The sequence below is a fragment of the Triticum aestivum genome, chromosome 1A (assembly GCF_018294505.1).
Source record: "Triticum aestivum cultivar Chinese Spring chromosome 1A, IWGSC CS RefSeq v2.1, whole genome shotgun sequence".
Lineage (NCBI taxonomy): Eukaryota > Viridiplantae > Streptophyta > Magnoliopsida > Poales > Poaceae > Triticum > Triticum aestivum.
Window position 1 is genome coordinate 3,451,301 of NC_057794.1, and position 21,937 is coordinate 3,473,237.

General features: G+C 45.6%; 1 protein-coding gene across 1 annotated transcript; it reads left to right on the plus strand.

Moving 5' to 3' along the window:
- The first annotated feature begins 378 nt into the window (after window positions 1-378).
- LOC123061984 (uncharacterized) lies at window positions 379-20,208 on the plus strand. The gene is made up of 6 exons (XM_044485312.1): window positions 379-492; window positions 755-838; window positions 1,703-1,864; window positions 1,945-1,998; window positions 2,150-2,296; window positions 19,828-20,208. The coding sequence occupies exons 1-6, from the start codon at window positions 379-381 to the stop codon at window positions 20,206-20,208; spliced, it is 942 nt and encodes a 313-aa protein (XP_044341247.1).
- The last annotated feature ends 1,729 nt before the right edge of the window (window positions 20,209-21,937 follow it).

A 21,937-nucleotide genomic window follows, 5' to 3' on the forward strand; every position in this document is an offset into this window, starting at 1 on the left:
TATTTAGTCGTGATTTTTCACATCAAATGAATTTGGAAATATCAGAAATTGTACAAACTCTCAGATTTTTTCTTAATATAAATATTGTTCTTTTGTTAAACACATAGGACTTAAAGAAAACATTAATTGGATGTAAACCAAGTCCATATTTAATGAACATTGATTGAATAATTAATTTATACCCAACTCTAGAAAGATTTGTGCAGTGGATGAGTACTCATTACTCGTTGAGTGCATCAACAAACGATGCCATCTAAAGCTTTCCAAAAAATTAATGTGGCTCATTTCTATATAAGTTGTGTTCTCTAAAGAACATACATGTATGTGAGGAATCACATAGTTACATTTTCGTTCATTGGAACACACTTACCCATACAAATGGGAGGTTATTATATTGTCATACCGATCTTGTTGTGCTTTTTGTTTAGAACTTGCCAAATCACCTTGGTTGATTCGATAGACGTAGATGGCAATCTCACGGCGGATGAGAAGGTAACCAATATTTACTTTTAGCTTTTGACATGTACAACTCTTTTATCAATAGATTTATGTATTCATCCCATTCTTATATCTACTTGACCCCTTAATCTTGATAATTACTATTGGTTCTCATAATCCGTAACTACTCTATGTTACTTATATGCCCAACTAAAATGTAGAAGACATATGTGGAAACAACTACTTATATCTTTCAAGGACTTTGTCCATCAATTATACATGCTAATCAGTCACGAACTAACATTTCCCTCTGCAGAACACCACTCTTTTAAGACTTAAGTCTTTCCATTTTCCTTGGAAAGCTAATATCAAGGATGAAGGAAGCGGCATTATTTCTCATGTACACACACTCGCTTTCAGTGCCTCTCTATATATCACTTTACTTTTTCATGTGTTAGATTTCGGATGTTTTGTTGATTTTTTTGGTGTGTATTGACCAAAAAATCATCACAATGTATGTCACAGTGACATGTGATAAATATAAAAGGAAAATTCTAGGTATTTTTAATATAAGCATCACGTATTTAAACCACAAAGAGAAAAGAATAGAAATCTACATTCATTAGTGATGAACCTAAATCATAGTTCGTCAAGCTAAATTATGATCAATGGTCAGAGAGACAACATGCTACATAAAGACCGGATAAAAAGGCATACACCTAAATGAACTAAGGTTGATGCCCTATATACCTAGAAGGCAATGATCATTACGTACGAAACATGCTACCAAAATACCGAGAATAATAGATTCAGAAAGGCATTTAAGATACATTTTATTGGAGACTTATCCTGACATACCAACACTCTACTGGAAATATGCTTCACACCTATCAGAGAGAGAATCAAATCTTGTTTTGAGCCTGCCACAAGGATGAGAGAAGATGTTCTGAGCCTAAGCACCTAAGTAACACCATCGACAATGCACATGAACTAAATCATTGCATGCATTGCCACAAAAGGTATAATTCATTGGAATGACACCACATCCTGTGTACGAAGCTAAATTCAGTATGATATAGTCAATAAATGCCTACGAAAAAATGTAGACTAAATACAAAGGGGCAGGAAAAAAAATCCCCATTGTACATGTGTGGTAGGTGAACCTCATAACAAGGCAAAAAAACAACCTCACTTGTTTATTATGTTGTTCTCCATACATTTTTCTATTTATTTACTAATTTGAGCTATAATTTTCTGTCACTAGTATGCAATGTGGCACACGGAGCCAGGAATATTCTATGGCCTTCGAGCTGAGATGAGTATATGGGCTTCACCAAATCAAGAAAACTCTCAAGAATCTGGAGCATCCTTACAGATCTATTGTGAAGATGGAGGAAACTACAACTTAATTCAAGTTGGATTTCACGTACAAACATATCACCCATTCTGGTAAAGTCAAATCCTTTTGAATAAACCACTATTTCATAATCAATTTTTTTCTTGCAGATTTCCCCCTCCTTATACCATAACAAAGATATTCGCTTCTTTACATATTGGACTGTAAGTATAATCAATGCCATTTTAACATGTTATATATTATTGTGGTGCACATATAGTTTTTGGTATTTTGTAGGAGTTAGAGGCATTATTGGACTAACTACGAGTCTCTTTACATCCATAATAATACATGTTTCCTTTTTTTATTCCTTAGAAGGACTTGAAATCAAGGGGGTGCTACAACTTGAAGTGCCCAGGATTTGTTTCTGCACGTGGAGCTAATCTGGTACCTGGACAAGCCATTGCTCCTCCATCAATTTATGGCAAACAAGACTACTACGTTAGGCTTAGCCTCAACCAGGTGCACAATTTGTCCCATTCTGGAGATTACTAAAGCTATATAATCTCACAAATGTGCTACTATTTCTAGTATAATTAGATGATACCCTTGCATTGTGCAAGAACCTCATCAAATTAAACACGTACATGCATGCTATAAGAGCAACTACAAAAGAGAAAAAAGTTGGATTGCAATTAACTTAATGCCATTTTTTCTAACAAAAAATGTGAAACATGAACCACATAGGTATCCTCATAGTGTCCAACACACAATCCATTCATGAAAACAAAAAATTAATATAAAACAATAATTTATGAGGAGCATGCATGACTTGATGGTGTGGTATGACCACATGGATAAAAAACAAGCACATAAAAAAATATAACTTAAGATGAACATGCATGACTTGTGGTATGGCTGCACGTAGAGAAAGAAAAGTCAACTTATATCTAAAACTTTATGACTTGTTGATGTGGCATGGATGCTTGAATAGAAAACTGTGGATTGCTACTATTTAAGAATAGAGGATTATAATTAACAAAGATAGATTTTATTAGAGTTAAAATTAGTTAGGCATCACATGGCTAGTAAGTAATATCCATGTTTATTTTATTAGAAAATATGGAACATTAATTAGAATCTGGGAAATTGTACGTCACCCAAGATTCTTGCTAATAACAAATTGTTCTCTACTCTTCTTGTGTATGAAATTTATTGTTCATGGCTTGTAACGTCCTCGATGCGGCTATATCTCCCACGTGTCGAGGCACGACTTAGAGGCATAACCGCATTGAAAGCAATGTCGCAAGTTAGGAAATCATCACACATCCCATGTACATAAATAATATAAAGGGGAGGTACATAGTTGGCTTACACTCGCCACGTCACATCGAAGTACATAAATAACATACATCATCCAAACACTCATGGCCCGACTACGGCGCCAAAACAAAAGACAACCCAACAAGCGACATAGGTCCCGATCACCCCAACGGGGCACCACTACTGATCATCAGGAAAAGACACATAGTAACACTGAGAGTCCTCGTCGTACTCCCACTTGAGCTCAAGCGCGCCATCTGGAGCTGTATCATCTGTCCCTGCATCTGGTGTAAAAGTAATCTGTGAGCCACAGGGACTCAGCAATCTCGCACCCTCGCGATCAAGACTATTTAAGCTTAATAGGTAGGAAAGGGGTAATGTATAAGTGGAGCTGCAGCAAGCGACTAGCATATATGGTGGCTAACTTATGCGCAAAAGAGAGCGAGAAGAGGAGGCAAAGCATGAGCGGGAAAACTAGAGGGCAACCTGCGCAAACATAACTCCAACACCGTGTTCGCTTCCCGGACTCCGCCGAGAAGAGGCCATCACGGCAACACACCCAGTTGATTCATTTTAATTAATTAAGGTTCAAGTTATCTACAACCGGACATTAACAAATTCCCATCTGCCCATAACCGCGGGCACGGCTTTCGAAAGATCAATCCCTGCAGGGGGTCCCAACTTAGCCCATAACAAGCTCTCACGGTCAATGAAGGAATAGACCTCCACCCAAGACACACCGATCAGACTCGGTATCTCGGTACAACAAGATGATTCGACAGGTTAAAACAAGTCCAGCAACACCGCCCGAATGTGCCGACAAATCCCGATAGGAGCTGCATATATCTCTTTCTCAGGGCACACTCAGATGAACACTACGTACAACAAAAACCAACCCTCGAGTTGCCCCGAGGTGGCCCTGCAAGTGGCTCTATTTGGACCAACACTCAGAGGAGCACTGGCCCGGGGGGGTTAAAATAAGATGACCCTCGGGCTCCGGAAACCCAAGGGAAAAAGAGGCTAGGTGGCAAATGGTAAAACCAATGTTGGGCATTGCTGGAAAAGCTTTAATCAAGGCAAACTATCAAGGGGTTCCCATTATAGCCCAACCGCGTAAGGGACGCAACAATCCGGGAACATAACACCGATATGACGGAAACTAGGGCGGCAAGAGTGGAACAAAACACTAGGCGAGAGGCCGAGCCTTCCACCCTTTACCAAGTATATAGATGCATTAAGATAACATGGCATTATAATGATATCCCAACAAGTAAATAAATGTCCCAACAAGGAACGGCTCCAATCTTCACCTGCAACTAGCAACGCTATAAGAAGGGGCTGAGCAAAGCGGTAACTTAGCCAATCAACGGTTTGCTAGGACAAAGGTGGGTTAGGGGCTGAACATGGCAATTGGGAGGCTGACAAGCAAGTGGTAGGCATCGTAGCATTGGCATAGCAAAAGAGCCAGCAAACTAGCATAGCAAAGATAGTAGTGATTTCGAGGGTATGATCATCTTGCTTGCACAGTTGTCAGAGTTGACTGGATCCTCACAAGCAAACTCAACGGGCTCCTCATTAGTGAACTCGTCTCCCCGCTCTACCCAACAACACAAACAAGCAACAAGGATACAATCAACCACGTGCAAACTCAAGCAATAAGATGCAATGATGGTATGCTATGCGGGATGCGATGCGGGATGCAAAATGCAAGACGTGGTAGGAAATGCATGAACCTGGCCTCAACTTGGAAAACCAAGTGTGCCACTGGAAAGAGGGGATGAAATCACCTGAAAATGATATAAAGATCATTGGAATCGGAGCTACGGTTTGGAAATGGCAAGCGTTTTACGAAATGAACCGGTCTGCGATTTACAACAAGTAGGCTCCTAAATGCAACGAAATGAACATGCTACAGCCACCAAACATGACAACAAAATACATGGCAGGGATGTACACAAGATGCTTATCAAAACACTAGCACTGAGCCACGGCCAAATTCATCCATTATGAGGTTCAAACAAGCATGGCAAAAATGAATATGCAAAACAGATTTCAGACTTAGTGAAATTAACACTAGTCTGAAATTTCAGACCAAGATGCTCTCTTCGGAGCAGCAAAACAACATGATACATAACCTGAACATGACAAGTAATACCATGGCATGGAGCTACTCAATAAGCTTAACAAAACACCCAAAGTGACCTGGGGCCAAAAGGGTTCACAAAATACTCTAACGAGCACACGAACATAGATGAAACACAATCAGTTTTCAGACTTAGTGAAAACTGAGACATGCTGGAATTTAACTCACGAAGGCACGTAAACGAGCTCGATGCACTCACTACGGTGCAAGTCATGGCAAGGTAAGCATATATCCATAAATAAGACACAAAATGCTAGCTAGACATGGCAAGAATAATGGCATAGCATGCATGGATCACTAACAATATCATCGGCAAAATCGCAAACAAGTTGACGATCTGCCCAGATTTACCACGAAGCAAAAGTAGAGCTCGATTGACTCAAGCTAGAGCACTCCACATATGCAAACAAAGACATGGATGGATAGAGCATAACATGAATATAAAAACTCCCTTACTGATCATCCTCAAAAGAGGCACGGATCACTAGGAAACAAGCTGAACATATGGCATCATGAACTAAAATATCCCAGACTTAGTGAAAATCAATAAGTCCCTGAAAACAGAATTCTCAGGTGCCTCTCTTTGCAAGCTTGCACAAGTCACCACATACATCCTAAAAATGCATGGGTGGCACCTCTGGAAAGAAGACAAAATTCTTAACAATTCATCCCAAAGACTCATAGGCATATCATGCACACAATAATCATGGCAAAAATGACAAAAGTCTATGATGAACTAACGGATCTGCAATTTAACTCACGAAGCCTCCTTCTAGCAGCATTACGGGCATCAAGATGAACTCAAATTGATATAGACCGAACCTCGTGGCGAGATCCGATCCGTCGTTGCGGCCCGACCTTTCACGACACTCCACCACCAATAGCAGTAACCTCTCGCCCGCGCACGCGATGTACATGATGTAGAGGGTTTGAACCTTGCGGCCCAGCACGAGAAAACCAATCTCGACGAAGGTACTCACGCGCAAAACAATTTCCTCATCGAGAAATCGCAACACAGAGGTTTTCTAAAGATCCCTCCAAAACTTGATACGGGTGTCTACCCTAAAAACACATCATGTCTATTTCATAAAAATATAACCTCCCTTTACATGATCGCATCCTCTACTACTTATAGCTGAACCGGCTAATCAACTTGACCCTCACGTAGAAGTAATCTATCCCTACATGCAACGGATAAGTCAAAAGGAAACTAAGACTATAATCTATTCTGGACTCTATACTATATTTAATTAGTTGCCTTTTACATCTCGGCAACAAACACCATGTATTTATCTTCACTGTAGGTGGACCCATCTCAAGTCCTTGAGAGATAGATGACCACGTACATCTCCTTCCCGTACATGTTTCTTGCATGGTAAAAATAGGAACATAAATCCTTCTTTAAACCTTCCTTTAACTCCTTTTATATCTCCAAGTAAATAGTCATAATTCTTGGTTGCATGCACCGAATGATTTTTGCCTCCAACAATTGGAACAGAATAGCATTCTAGGCTGGCTTCCATCTCATGTTTTTCTCTCTTTATTTCTTGCATCATTGTACGCATGTCAAGTCCTGAAGTAAATCTCATCTTGTCCTGAGCCTGGACATGTCTCTCCTTTTGGCCTATATTAATTATGTGTGATGCATCAACGTGCATGCAAGTATTAACTAGTGTATCCTCGTCTTCATTACTTGGCCGGAGATACTCCGGTGTAGATGCTTTCTATTTTCGGATAATATGGGCTTTAGATGAAACGTCGACAACCTCAGTGTTTTTATTACAGCGGGTCGTATCATCCTCTCCCCCTTGAACGGAAACCGTCCTCGGTTTCGACTCAATCTCTTCAGCAATATTTTCATGTACATACTGAACAGTGATGACAGAAATTTCAGTAGCTTCAACCTTCTTCTTTTCTTCTTTTTGCTCTTTTATCTTCTCAAGATGTTCTTTTCTCCAAGAAACAAAACGCTCCTCACCCATAGGCACAAGGTTGCACTTCTTACCCCTCTTGACAGTATACGTGTGTGTTTTGCAATCATACGCCACATCATGATCTTTGTACCATGGCTCACCCAATAACAAGTGACACGAAATCATCGTTGCCGGAATCACGTCGCACAAAACCTCACAAAAATAATTACCCAACAAAAACGATACCTTAGTTTGGTGCGTGACAGTGAGCTCTTCATGACCCCAATGAAACAAGTATGGTTGCGGACGTGCTGTCACTGGAAGATTCAACTTTTCCACCATCTCGATGCTTGGAGCGTTGATCAAATTCATGTGATCGATCGTCATGGCACATGATCTCTCTCTCACTACCACATGGGTGTGAAAAAGCCCAGTCCAACGGCCTTCCTCCTCCAACTGAAATCCATAGCTTAACTTACTGAATCACGATGTGATCGCCATCTTCTCCATAGTGTCTTGAACAACCTGTTGCTCTGAATACCACCTGATATAGACCGAACCTCATGGCGAGATCCGATCCGTCGTTGCGGCCCGACCTTTCACGACACTCCACCACCAATAGCAGTAACCTCTCGCCCGCGCACGCGATGTACACGATGTAGAGGGTTTGAACCTTGCGGCCCAACACGAGAAAACCAATCTCAACGAAGGTACTCACGCGCAAAACAATTTCCTCACCGAGAAATCGCAACACAGAGGTTTTCTAAAGATCCCTCCAAAACTTGATACGGGTGTCTACCCTAAAAACACATCATGTCTATTTCATAAAAATATAACCTCCCTTTACATGATCGCATCCTCTACTACTTATAGCTGAACCGGCTAATCAACTTTACCCTCACGTAGAAGTAATCTATCCCTACATGCAACGGATAAGTCAAAAGGAAACTAAGACTATATTCTATTCTGGACTCTATACTATATTTAATTAGTTGCCTTTTACATCTCGGCAACAAACACCATGTATTTATCTTCACTGTAGGTGGACCCCATCCCAAGTCCTTGAGAGATAGATGACCACGTACATCTCCTTCCCGTACATGTTTCTTGCATGGTAAAAATAGGAACATAAATCCTTCTTTAAACCTTCCTTTAACTCCTTTTATATCTCCAAGTAAATAGTCATAATTCTTGGTTGCATGCACCGAATGATTTTTGCCTCCAACAATTGGAACAGAATAGCATTCTAGGCTGGCTTCCATCTCATGTTTTCTCTCTTTATTTCTTGCATCATTGTACGCATGTCAAGTCCTGAAGTAAATATCATCTTTTCCTGAGCCTGGACATGTCTCTCCTTTTGGCCTATATTAATTATGTGTGATGCATCAACGTGCATGCAAGTATTAACTAGTGTATCCTCGTCTTCATTACTTGGCCGGAGATACTCCGGTGTAGATGCTTTGTATTTTCGGACAATATGGGCTTCAGATGAAACGTCGACAACCTCAGTGTTTTTATTATAGCGGGTCGTATCACAAATGCAAATGATGCAATGGAATGAAATGATGTACATGTCGAGACGAATATTTCGATATATTATATGCCCAAAACGGAGCTACGGATGCAAAGATATGAATAGTCAAAGATAGCACAAAATTACGGGGGAGAAGAGGGAAAGTCAACCCAGATCTAGGGTTTCGGTACTGTAGCAAAGCACTATAGCAGATCGGCGGGGCACTATAGCAGATCGAAGAAGCTCGCCGGAATGGCGGCCGCGGTGGCCGGATCTCGCCGGAGAACGCGGGGGGGGGGGGGGGGGGATTGGACGCGGGGGTGGCCGGGGAGGTCGGATCCGACCGGATCCGGGGCCGGACCGGTGCGCCGGCGAGGCAAGGAGCCTCGGGACGCGCGACCGCGGCGAGGTCGGTGCGGAGGCGGTGGTCGGGTCCGGCCGGCGAGGAGCTTGGCGGCGGAGGGCGGCGAAGCGCCGGTGCCGGCGCGGGAGAAGACGCGGCGCGGGCGCGGGCGGTGGCGCGGTGGCTGCGCGGGCCGGGGAGGGCCTCCTGCGGGCTCGGGCGGGCCTCGGGCGGCGGCGGCGAAGTGGGGCTCGCCCGGGCCATGTGGCAGCGGCTGGTTGGCAGCGGCGGGATCCGGACGTTGTCCGGCTCCGTCCGGACACGTCCGGCGGCGGCGGAGAGGGATTTTAGGGTTTCGGGGAGAGGGGAGATCCGAAAATGGAGGGGGTGTATATATAGGCATAGGGGGAGCTAGGAGAGTCCAAATGAGGTGCGGTTTTCGGCCACGCGATCGTGATCGAACGCTCTAGGACATGGAGCAGAGTTTGGTGGGTTTTGGGCCAAATTGGAGGGGTGTTGGGCTGCAACACACACGAGGCCTTTTCGGTCCCTTGGTTAACCGTTGGAGTATCAAACGAAGTGCAAATGGTACGAAACTTGACAGACGGTCTACGGTAGTAAACCAAGGCCGCATGACAAGTCTCGGTCCAATCCGGAAATGTTTAATCTCCACACACGAAAGAAAGCTAGAAATGGCCACCGGAGAAGAACGAAGCGCCGGAATGCAAAACGGACAACGGGGAAAATGCTCGAATGCATGAGATGAACAAGTATGCAAATGCAATGCACGTGATGCCATGATATGAGATGCACGAAAATGAAAACAACACACGGAGACAAAGACCGGGACCCGAGGAATAAATATAACTTAATGCCGGAAACGGCAAGAGTTGGAGTACAAATTGGGAAAGTTATAACTGGGACGTTACAACACTCCACCACTATGAAAAGATCTCGTCCCGAGATCTAGGACTGAAAGAACTCCGGGTACTCAGAACGGAGGTGATCCTCGCGTTCCCAGGTAGCTTCACGGTCGGAATGGTGTGACCACTTGACTTTGAGAAATTTGATTGACTTGTTGCGAGTCCTGCGTTCAGTCTCTTCAAGGATTGCAACTGGGTGCTCACGATAGGAGAGATCTTCTTGGAGCTCAATGTCCTCGAAGTTGACGGTGCGTTCAGGCGTCTTGAAGCACTTTCGGAGTTGGGAGACATGGAACACATCATGAACATTTGCAAAGTTTGACGGAAGCTCGAGTTGATAGGCGAGGTCGTCTCTCTTGCTGACAATCTTGAAAGGTCCGACGTATCTAGGGGCAAGCTTCCCTTTGATACCGAAGCGACGAGTCCCTTTCATAGGAGAGACGCGGAGGTAAACATGATCTCCGATCTCGAAAGCCAAATCACGGTGCTTACTATCATAGAAGCTCTTCTGGCGGGATTGGGCTGCTTTGAGATTATCACGAATGATCTTGCACATTTCTTCTGCCTCTGTGATTAAGTCATTACCCAGCAGCTGACGTTCACCGGTTTCAGACCAGTTGAGAGGGGTATGGCATTTCCTACCATACAGAATTTCAAATGGGGCCTTGCCCGAACTTGCTTGAAAACTGTTGTTGTATGAGAATTCAGCATAAGGAAGACAATCCTCCCACTTCATGCCGAAGGAGATAACACAAGCCCTAAGCATATCTTCAAGAATCTAGTTGACATGCTCGACTTGACCGCTTGTTTGAGGATGGAAAGCAGTGCTGAAGCGAATGTTGGTGCCCATGGCCTTCTGAAAAGAATCCCAAAACTTGGAGGTAAAGATGCTGTCACGGTCTGAAGATATCACTTGAGGAATACCGTGCAGAGAGACAATTCGAGAGGTGTAGAGTTCCGCCAATTGAGCTGCAGTGATCGACTCCTTGATAGGCAGAAAGTGAGCCACTTTGGTGAGCTTGTCGATGACAACGAATATAGCATCATTGCCACGCTTGGACTTTGGAAACCCAGTCACAAAGTCCATTTCAATGTTGTCAAACTTCCATTCTGGAATGGCAAGAGGTTGGAGGAGACCTGCTAGCCTTTGGTGTTCTGCCTTCACTCTTCTGCAGACATCACATTCATTCACGAATTGAGCGATCTCGCGCTTCATTCGAGTCCACCAATAAGTTTGCTTCAGATCCTGATACATCTTCGTACTCCCAGGGTGGATGGAGAGGAGAGAGTTGTGAGCCTCGTTCATGTTCACTTTACGAATTTCACCTTTGGGCACAACAATTCGATCCTCAAATAAGATAGTGTCCTTGTCATCAAGGCGGTAGCACTTGTACTTGGACTGACTCTTGGCAATCCCAATCTTCACCTTTTTCACCATAGCATCAAGAAGCTGGGCTTGGCGAATTTGGTCTTCCAATGTAGGAGAAACTTGAAGGTTGGCGAGGAAACCTTGAGGAACAATTTGCAGATTAAGTTTGCGGAAAGCTTCACAAAGCTCGGGTTGATAAGGCTTCAGAATCAGACTGTTGCAATATGCTTTTCTGCTCAAAGCGTCAGCAATCACATTGGCCTTGCCTGGAGTATACTCGATACTTAGATTGTACTCTTGAATCATTTCGACCCATCGAGTTTGCCTGAGGTTGAGATTAGGCTGGGTGAAGATGTACTTGAGACTCTTGTGATCAGTGAAAATGTCCACTTTCCTTCCCAATAGAAGATGTCTCCAAGTCAACAAAGCATGCACAACTGCCGCCAACTCGAGATCATGAGTGGGGTAGTTCTTCTCATTAGGCTTCAACTGACGAGAGGTATAAGAAACAACTTTCTTCTCTTGCATCAGTACAGCACCTAGACCTTGGAGAGAGGCATCACAAAAGACCTCGTACGGCTTGGTTTCATCAGGCGGAGTCAGAACTGGAGCAGTGATCAACTTCTCTTTCAAAGTGTTGAAAGCAATATCACACTCCGGAGACCAAACGTAATTGACGTGCTTCTGGAGAAGATTTGAGAGAGGCTTCGCGATCTTAGAAAAGTTTTCAACGAATCTTCGACAGTAGCTTGCGAGACCGAGGAAGCTACGGAGTTGCTTCACGTTCTGAGGAGGTTCCCAATTAACAATTGCAGACACCTTCTCAGGATTCACGGCAATGCCCTTGGCAGAGATGATATGACCAAGATAAAGCACCTCATCGAGCCAAAATTCACATTTGGAGAAGTTGGCGTAGAACTGATGTTCCCTGAGCTTGTCAAGAACCAAACGCAAGTTCTTGGCATGATCTTCCTTGTTCTTGGAGAAAACCAGAATGTTGTCGAGATAGACCAAAACGAAGTCATTGGTGTAGGGGTTGAAGATGAAGTTCATCATGCGAGAGAACGTCGGAGGAGCGTTGGCGAGGCCAAAAGACATGACAGTGTATTCATATGACCCATAGCTTGTTTTGAACGCCGTCTTGGGAATATCTTGCTCACGGATTCGAATCTGATGATAACCCATACAGAGATCAAGCTTGGAGAAAACTTGGGCACCCTTGAGTTGTTCGAATAGCTCATTGATGTTGGGAAGTGGGTATTTGTTCTTGATGGTCTTCTTGTTCAATGGACGATAATCAACACAAAGTCGGTCCGTTCCATCCTTCTTCTTCACAAAAAGAACACCACAACCCCACGGAGAAGTACTAGGACGAATGAGACCCATTCTTTCTTGAACATCGAGTTGTTTCTTCAACTCCTTCAACTTTTCAGGGCCAAGCTTGTAGGGACGTTTGCACACAGGTTCCGTACCGGGCTCAAGTTCAATAACAAATTCAACGGGCCGGTGCGGAGGCATTCCTGGGAGCTCTTCTGGGAAGACGTCTTGATACTCACAAACAACCCGAATCTGCGAAATAGCATCCAATTCACCCTTCTCATTGAGAGAAACAACCGGATTGTATCATCATGAGCGGCAAAGACAATGACATGCTCAGATGAATGAGTCAGTTGAATCTGCCTGGCTGCACAATCGAGGTGAGCCTTGTGCTTAGAGAGCCAGTCCATCCCAAGAATAAGATCGATATCCGAATTACCAAGAACCACCGGAGAAGAGAGAAATTTGTAATCGCCCAACGTGATAGAGACATCCGGGACGCAATTGTTAGAAGTCATTTGCTTGCCCGGAGACACAATCTTCAACGGAACAGGAATCCTTTCGGTCACAAAATCATGCTTGGCCACAAATGGAGTTGAAATAAAAGAAAGCGATGCACCAGTATCAAAAAGTACTTTAGCGGGAACATCGTTAACAGGAAGGTTACCCGTGATCACATCTGGCGAGTCCTCTGCCTGAGCTGCATTCAGCAAGTTGACCTTGGCGGACTTGGGGTTATGCTTGACCACAGCTGTACTTGCTGATCTGACAGGAGGAGGAGGAGGAAGACGCCTCTGGTTGAAACACTTGTTGGCGTAGTGACCCTTCTGTTGGCACTTGTTGCACGTGACCTCTGAGAGTGGACGGTGGTACGGAGCACTTGATCTTGGAGCTTGAGACAAAGTCTTGTTCTGAAAGCCTGGGTTGGGTGGGTGGGAAGAACCACTGCCACCTTTGCTCTTCTGCTGATACAGCTGACGGAACGGAGGAGGAGGAAGCCAATACTTCTGCTGCTTGGCCACTTGAGTAGAGGAAGAAGGCGTAGTGTCTCTAACTCGCTTCCTGGAAGCATCACACCTCAACTGAGCAGCCTCTTGCTTCAGTGCCATGTTGTAGAACTCATCATACCTCAACGACTCAAAAAGGACAAGAGCGAGCTGAATTTCTTCACGGAGACCACCCCTGAACTGATATATCATGCTCTTCTCATCAGGAACATCCTGCTTGGCAAAACAGGCGAGCTTCCGGAACAACTTGTTGTAGTCATAGACAGACAAAGAGCCTTGCTTCAGATTGCGAAATTCTTCACGTTTGCTTTCAGTCACACTCTGAGGGATGTGATGAGCTCGGAAATCTCGACGGAAATCATCCCAAGTGATCAAACGTCCACCTCTGGAATCCTTGTACTGCTGGAACCACTCTGCAGCCTGATCTTTGAGCTGGAAAGAAGCGAACTTGACGAAATCTTCAGGCCTGACGTTGCTGCATTCAAAATGCTTGCCCAGATCCACTAGCCAATCGTCAACATCGGTAGCCTCAACACAATTGCTGAACGTCTTTGGACCTTTAGCGAGTAACTGGTTCAGAGTAGCAAAATGGTTTTGATTGTTGCCTTGATTCCCTTGACTGCTTTGATTGCGCTCTTGGAGTATTTGCATGATCAACTGTGTATTTGCATTGGTTGCGGCCATCACAGCTTGCCAAGCCTCCGGAGGAGGTGGAGGTGGTGGCGGATCAGGATTCGGAGTCGTGCGCGTTGGAGGAGCCATCCTAAAGAGGTTGACCACCATTAGCACACAAATAGACAAAAATTGAAGGTGAGTCCAACGGAATGAAAATTGCAACATAAAGTCTTCACATCCGAACAAAATGAACGAATGCACTTCTCTTGAAGTGGTCACATATTCCTAAATTGCGAAGCCACATAGAATTAGATAGAAGAGGCAAATCAACAAGGGATGGAATCAACATATGACATCGAAGCAACTCGAATACCACAACTCAAATAAAACCAAGGATTGGCTTGCTAAATAAGCCGGAACAAACATATGATAGAGATTTCGTCCGAAGTTTTCATGGTGGGACCTACACGGGCTCGATCGTACAGCACCATCATGTACAAGGCAGTGCACATGACATACGAAGCGTCCCCGAGTCAGCATAGCCAAGGACTCTTTAAGACACAACGAGACCACTGTAAAATCGACCGTGAATTGGCGAACCACTAGACGTCGAACCCCAATTTCATATCATACATCTGTCGGAAAGATATCCTAAGAGCTACTTGAATTCCCACCTATGAAACTCCCGAAACTTTCCGGTTATGCAATCAGGTGTTGGGGATATAGGGGAAGCATAATATCTCACCCAAACTAGCAATACCTACATCCAGCTGTATCCATCCTTCAACACATAACCAAGAAACCTTCGGAAATCATCTACCTCAACCTTCGAAAAGCATCCGTTATATGAGTTATGGCGATACTCCCGAACTCCCACCCCAGTACTGGGTGGCGTCGAGGTTATCTCACCAACGAACTGCATAAAGGAGATTTTCGATGTCGCGAACATATCTCAAGTATACCAGAATTGCAACGATAAAATTATGATGACAACACCTCAGAGCTCAACTCCCCGGGACACTTCCACTAAACCCCTGACAGGAGGCACCAAGACAGTATTCTCATCATAAGCCATCGGAACAAATCCAATATACTCGCGTGATCCTAAATTTTTTCTTTAGTGAAATTTGAGAAGAGAAGAGTCAAAACTCTACGTCAGGATGCCTTACCAGAGCGATGAAGAGACTGGGAAGTAAAAAGAATTCCTAAGCTCTCCGATATATAATTCCTAAATGACTCAAAACATTTTTCTAGACACAACTCGGCTGCTAAAAACGATCAAACAGTGGGGGCTCCTAAGGTCGGGGAAGGCTCTGATTACCAACTTGTAACGCCCTCGATGCGGCTATATCTCCCACGTGTCGAGGCACGACTTAGAGGCATAACCGCATTGAAAGCAATGTCGCAAGTTAGGAAATCATCACACGTCCCATGTACATAAATAATATAAAGGGGAGGTACATAGTTGGCTTACACTCGCCACGTCACATCAAAGTACATAAATAACATACATCATCCAAACACTCATGGCCTGACTACGGCGCCAAAACAAAAGACAACCCAACAAGCGACATAGGTCCCGATCACCCCAACTGGGCACCACTACCGATCATCAGGAAAAGACACATAGTAACGCTGAGAGTCCTCGTCGTACTCCCACTTGAGCTCAAGCGCGCCATCTGGAGTTGTATCATCTGTCCCTGCATCTGGTGTAAAAGTAATCTGTGAGCCACAGGGACTCAGCAATCTTGCACCCTCGCGATCAAGACTATTTAAGCTTAATAGGTAGGAAAGGGGTAATGTATAAGTGGAGCTGCAGCAAGCGACTAGCATATACGGTGGCTAACTTATGCGCAAAAGAGAGCGAGAAGAGGAGGCAAAGCATGAGCGGGAAAACTAGAGGGCAACCTGCGCAAACATAACTCCAACACCGTGTTCGCTTTCCGGACTCCGCCGAGAAGAGGCCATCACGGCAACACACCCAGTTGATTCATTTTAATTAATTAAGGTTCAAGTTATCTACAACCGGACATTTATAAATTCCCATCTGCCCATAACCGCGGGCACGACTTTCAGAAGATCAATCCCTGCAGGGGGGTCCCAACTTAGCCCATAATAAGCTCTCACGGTCAACGAAGGAATAGACCTCCACCCAAGACACACCGATCAGACTCGGTATCTCGGTACAACAAGATGATTCGACAGGTTAAAACAAGTCCAGCAACACCACCCGAATGTGCCGACAAATCCCGATAGGAGCTGCACATATCTCTTTCTCAGGGCACACTCAGATGAACACTACGTACAACTAAAACCAACCCTCGAGTTGCCCCGAGGTGCCGCTGCAAGTGGCTCTGTTTGGACCAACACTCAGAGGAGCACTGACCCGGGGGGGTTAAAATAAGATGACCCTCGGGCTCCGGAAACCCAAGGGAAAAAGAGGCTAGGTGGCAAATGGTAAAACCAATGTTGGGCATTGCTGGAAAAGCTTTAATCAAGGCGAACTATCAAGGGGTTCCCATTATAGCCCAACCGCGTAAGGGACGCAACAATCCGGGAACATAACAACGATATGACGGAAACTAGGGCGGCAAGAGTGGAACAAAACACTAGGCGAGAGGCTGAGCCTTCCACACTTTACCAAGTATATAGATGCATTAAGATAACATGGCATTATAATGATATCCCAACAAGTAAATAAATGTTCCAACAAGGAACGGCTCCAATCTTCACCTGCAACTAGCAACGCTATAAGAAGGGGCTGAGCAAAGCGGTAACATAGCCAATCAACGGTTTGCTAGGACAATGGTGGGTTAGAGGCTCAACATGGCAATTGGGAGGCTGACAAGCAAGTGGTAGGCATCGTAGCATTGGCATAGCAAAAGAGCGAGCAAACTAGCATAGCAAAGATAGTAGTGATTTCGAGGGTATGATCATCTTGCCTGCACAGTTGTCAGAGTTGACTGGATCCTCACAAGCAAACTCAACGGGCTCCTCGTTAGCGAACTCGTCTCCCGGCTCTACCCAACAACACAAACAAGCAACAAGGATACAATCAACCACGTGCAAACTCAAGCAATAAGATGCAATGATGGTATGCTATGCGGGATGCGATGCGGGATGCAAAATGCAAGACGTGATAGGAAATGCATGAACCTGGCCTCAACTTGGAAAACCAAGTGTGCCACTGGAAAGAGGGGATGAAATCACCTGAAAATGATATAAAGATCATTGGAATCGGAGCTACGGTTTGGAAATGGCAAGCGTTTTACGAAATGAACCGGTCTGCGATTTACAACAAGTAGGCTCCTAAATGCAACGAAATGAACATGCTACAGCCACCAAACATGACAACAAAATACATGGCAGGGATGTAAGATGCTTATCAAAACACTAGCACTGAGCCACGGCCAAATTCATCCATTATGAGGTTGAAACAAGCATGGCAAAAATGAATATGCAAAACAGATTTCAGACTTAGTGAAATTAACACTAGTCTGAAATTTCAGACCACGATGCTCTCTTCGGAGCAGAAAAACAACATGATACATAACCTGAACATGACAAGTAAGACCATAGCATGGAGCTACTCAATAAGCTTAACAAAACACCCAAAGTGACCTGGGGCCAAAAGGGTTCACAAAATACTCTAACGAGCACACGAACATAGATGAAACACAATCAGTTTTCAGACTTAGTGAAAACTGAGACATGCTGGAATTTAACTCACGAAGGCACGTAAACGAGCTCGATGCACTCACTACGGTGCAAGTCATGGCAAGGTAAGCATATATCCATAAATAAGACACAAAATGCTAGCTAGACATGGCAAGAACAATGGCATAGCATGCATGGATCACTAACAATATCATCGACAAAATCGCAAACAAGTTGACGATCTGCCCAGATTTACCACGAAGCAAAAGTAGAGCTCGATTGACTCAAGCTAGAGCACTCCACATATGCAAACAAAGACATGTATGGATAGAGCATAACATGAATATAAAAACTCCCTTACTGATCATCCTCAAAAGAGGCACGGATCACTAGAAAACAAGCTGAACATATGGCATCATGAACTAAAATATCCCAGACTTAGTGAAAATCACTAAGTCCCTGAAAACAGAATTCTCAGGTGCCTCTCTTTGCAAGCTTGCACAAGTCACCACACACATCCTAAAAATGCATGGGTGGCACCTCTGGAAAGAAGACAAAATGCTTAACAATTCATCCCAAAGACTCACAGGCATATCATGCACACAATAATCATGGCAAAAATAACAAAAGTCTATGATGAACTAACGGATCTGCAATTTGACTCACGAAGCCTCCTTCTAGCAGCATTACGGGCATCAAGATGAACTCAAATTGATATAGACCGAACCTCGTGGCGAGATCCGATCCGTCGTTGCGGCCCGACCTTTCACGACACTCCACCACCAATAGCAGTAACCTCTCGCCCGCGCACGCGATGTACACGATGTACACGATGTAGCAGATCGGCGGGGCACTGTAGCAGATCGAAGAAGCTCGCCGGAATGGCGGCCGCGGTGGCCGGATCTCGCCGGAGAACGCGGGGGGGGGGGGGGCGGAGTGGACGCGGGGGTGGCCGGGGAGGTCGGATCCGACCGGATCCGGGGCCAGACCGGTGCGCCGGCGAGGCAAGGAGCCTCAGGACGCGCGACCGCGGCGAGGTCGGTGCGGAGGCGGTGGTCGGGTCCGGCCGGTGAGGAGCTTGGCGGCGGAGGGCGGCGAAGCGCGGCGCCGGCGCGGGAGAAGACGCGGCGCAGGCGCGGGCGGTGGCGCGGTGGCTGCGCGGGCCGGGGAGGGCCTCCCGCGGGCTCAGGCGGGCCTCGGGCGGCGGCGGTGAAGTGGGGCTCGCCCAGGCCACGTGGCAGCGGCTGGTTGGCGGCGGCGGGATCCGGACGTTGTCCGGCTCCGTCTGGACACGTCCGGCGGCGGCGGAGAGGGATTTTAGGGTTTCGGGGAGAGGGGAGATCCGAAAATGGAGGGGGTGTATATATAGGCATAGGGGGAGCTAGGAGAGTCCAAATGAGGTGCGGTTTTCGGCCACGCGATCATGATCGAACGCTCTAGGACATGGAGCAGAGTTTGGTGAGTTTTGGGCCAAACTGGAGGGGTGTTGGGCTGCAACACACACGAGGCCTTTTCGGTCCCTCGGTTAACCGTTGAAGTATCAAACGAAGTCCAAATGGTACGAAACTTGACAGGCGGTCTACCTGTAGTAAACCAAGGCCGCATGACAAGTCTCGGTCCAATCCGGAAATGTTTAATCCCCACACACGAAAGAAAGCTAGAAATGGCCACCGGAGGAGAACGAAGCGCCGGAATGCAAAACGGACAACGGGGAAAATGCTCGAATGCATGAGATGAACAAGTATGCAAATGCAATGCACGTGATGCCATGATATGAGACGCACAAAAACGAAAAAAACACACGGAGACAAAGACCGGAACCCGAGGAATAAATATAACTTAATGCCGGAAACGGCAAGAGTTGGAGTACAAATTGGGAAAGTTATAATTGGGGCGTTACATGACTGTCATCAATCTTTCGTTGCTACAGGATCCAAATTCCGAAGATTGGGTGGTGTACCGTCATGATTTAGAAAATCCGTCATTATTGGGACATTTTCCAAAGAAGCTTTGCCCTGGAATACCACGCATACAAGCCTTGACTGGTTTCGTGAATTACTTCAAGAATGCACATGGTCCTCCAATGGGTAGCGGCCACTTCCCCAATTATGAGGATCACGACGATAAGAAATTTGCGTATTTCAGGCGCATTCGGTATTATAGTCCAAATGGTCGTTCTTATAACCTGTTTGGCGTTCCCATGGTCAAGTTACTTGATAGGGTAGATTGTTATAGAGCAAATGGTTTAGTTTTCGATTATAAGAGGGGTTATATGTTCAACTATGGTGGACCAAGTGGTTGTGTTGGTTGACAAAAAGAATTGTATTCCCATTTGGATTCAATAAATCTCTATCCTAATGTCTCAGTTGGTAAAATAGCCTCCATGTTTTTTTTGTCCCACCACTTTCGTCCGTTTTTTTGTCGTTGGTTTTTTTCATCCCACATCACAGCACCCCTCCCGCACCAAAAAAAAAACAGCCCGCACGAAACACCACTCCTATCGATCCAGGAGATGCCGCCGCCGTGAAACCCCGGGGCTCCCTCCTCCCCCGCCATCTGGTTCCCCTCCATTCCCATCTGTCGCCTCTACCAAGATCCGAGGCCTCCAACTTGTGGGACGCCTCCACCGCCGCCGCAGAACCCCGGGGCAAGGCATGGTGTGGCCGCTTCGCGGGCAGCGAGGAACGACGCACGACCATGCCCTACATCGAGGAGGAGCTCAGGTATTTTTAAATCGAGGAGGAACACCATTGTCATTCTACATGGTGGCCACTATCCTCGATCCTCTCGATCGCCTCCAACATACAATCTCGCCGTCGCCGAGGTACGGGATCGCCGCAGAGCCGAGGTACGAGATCGCCTCCATCGCGTTCCTTCCCTGACCACGCCCCTCCCAATTTCTTCCCCTAACCCAGCTAGGGTTCTCACCCATCGCCGCTTCCCTGCTGCTACCCCGCCACCCGATGCCCTCCACGGACACACCACCATGATGGCGGAAGGAAGAGCAGGAGGGGTCGTCGAGGCTGGGTGCACGTGTGGAAGCCGAGACGAGGACGGACACATCCAGATCAGGTGCTCGCGCTTGATCTTGATTATTGTGGCCGCGGCGTTTGAAGGTTGAGCATTAGACGGATGCATCCAGAGCAGGCCTGAGCCTGACTTATCCCTATTTTCTTCACTTGATTCGTATTGCCATGGTGACATACATGCCTAATCTCTTGTCATTGCTCTGCTCAGACCTGACCTACATGGCTGAGCGAGATCGAGGCCGGCCGCCGGTCATGGTCTCCTCCCGTGCAAGCTCCGCACTGAAGCATCCAACACATGGTGCATTGGTGCGCGTCGGTCCTAAACAAACGGTTTTTAACCCCTTTCCACGACGGTATTCGGAACCGTCGCCAAGTGAGTGTGGGCGATAGGGGGGTCCTTCCCACACGACCCAGAAACCATTGGGGATATGCCCTCCTAGCACACACGCTCGGCAAAATGAGGTCGTGTGTGACCGGCAAGACTCAAATACAGAAATACGTACAGTAGTGCTAAAAAAATATAATTATACAGACGAAATTATTTCCGGTCGTAAGTACATCCCACACAGTCAGTCACCACTAAACGTTTCCGTTCGTCTATACATCCCACACAGTCACTACAAGGAAAACATTTGCGCAAGGTGGCGTAATGCAAACAGTTTTGAAGAGAACGTCGTGTGTGATTGTTCATTGATCCAACACGGTTTATTCCTAGAAATTGTGTGCGTTGCCTGAGGTCATCGCCCAAGGTGGTTTCTCATTAACCGTTTGCAATAGGAAAATCCAATTAGCAAGCTAATTGGCCAATTAGCGGGTTAATTGCCCTATTATTAATAATCCATTTACTAATCTAATTTACATTCACATTAAGCACATAATATATTCCATTTACATATTAAGGAAGCATGATTTCATAATTGAAATACATCAGAGTACAACATGATATAGCTTCAGCACTCAGCTGCCCCATTACACAACTGCACCAGCAGCAAGTTTCACATGCAACATCTA

What these genes read in the sequence shown, in the direction of transcription:
- LOC123061984 (XM_044485312.1), top strand. Translation starts at nt 379, where the DNA reads ATGGGAGGTTATTATATTGTCATACCGATCTTGTTGTGCTTTTTGTTT. An exon ending in ATCTCACGGCGGATGAGAAG is followed by an intron (nt 493 to 754) that starts GTAACCAATATT and finishes TTCCCTCTGCAG; the next exon opens with AACACCACTCTTTTAAGACT. An exon ending in GAAGCGGCATTATTTCTCAT is followed by an intron (nt 839 to 1,702) that starts GTACACACACTC and finishes TTCTGTCACTAG; the next exon opens with TATGCAATGTGGCACACGGA.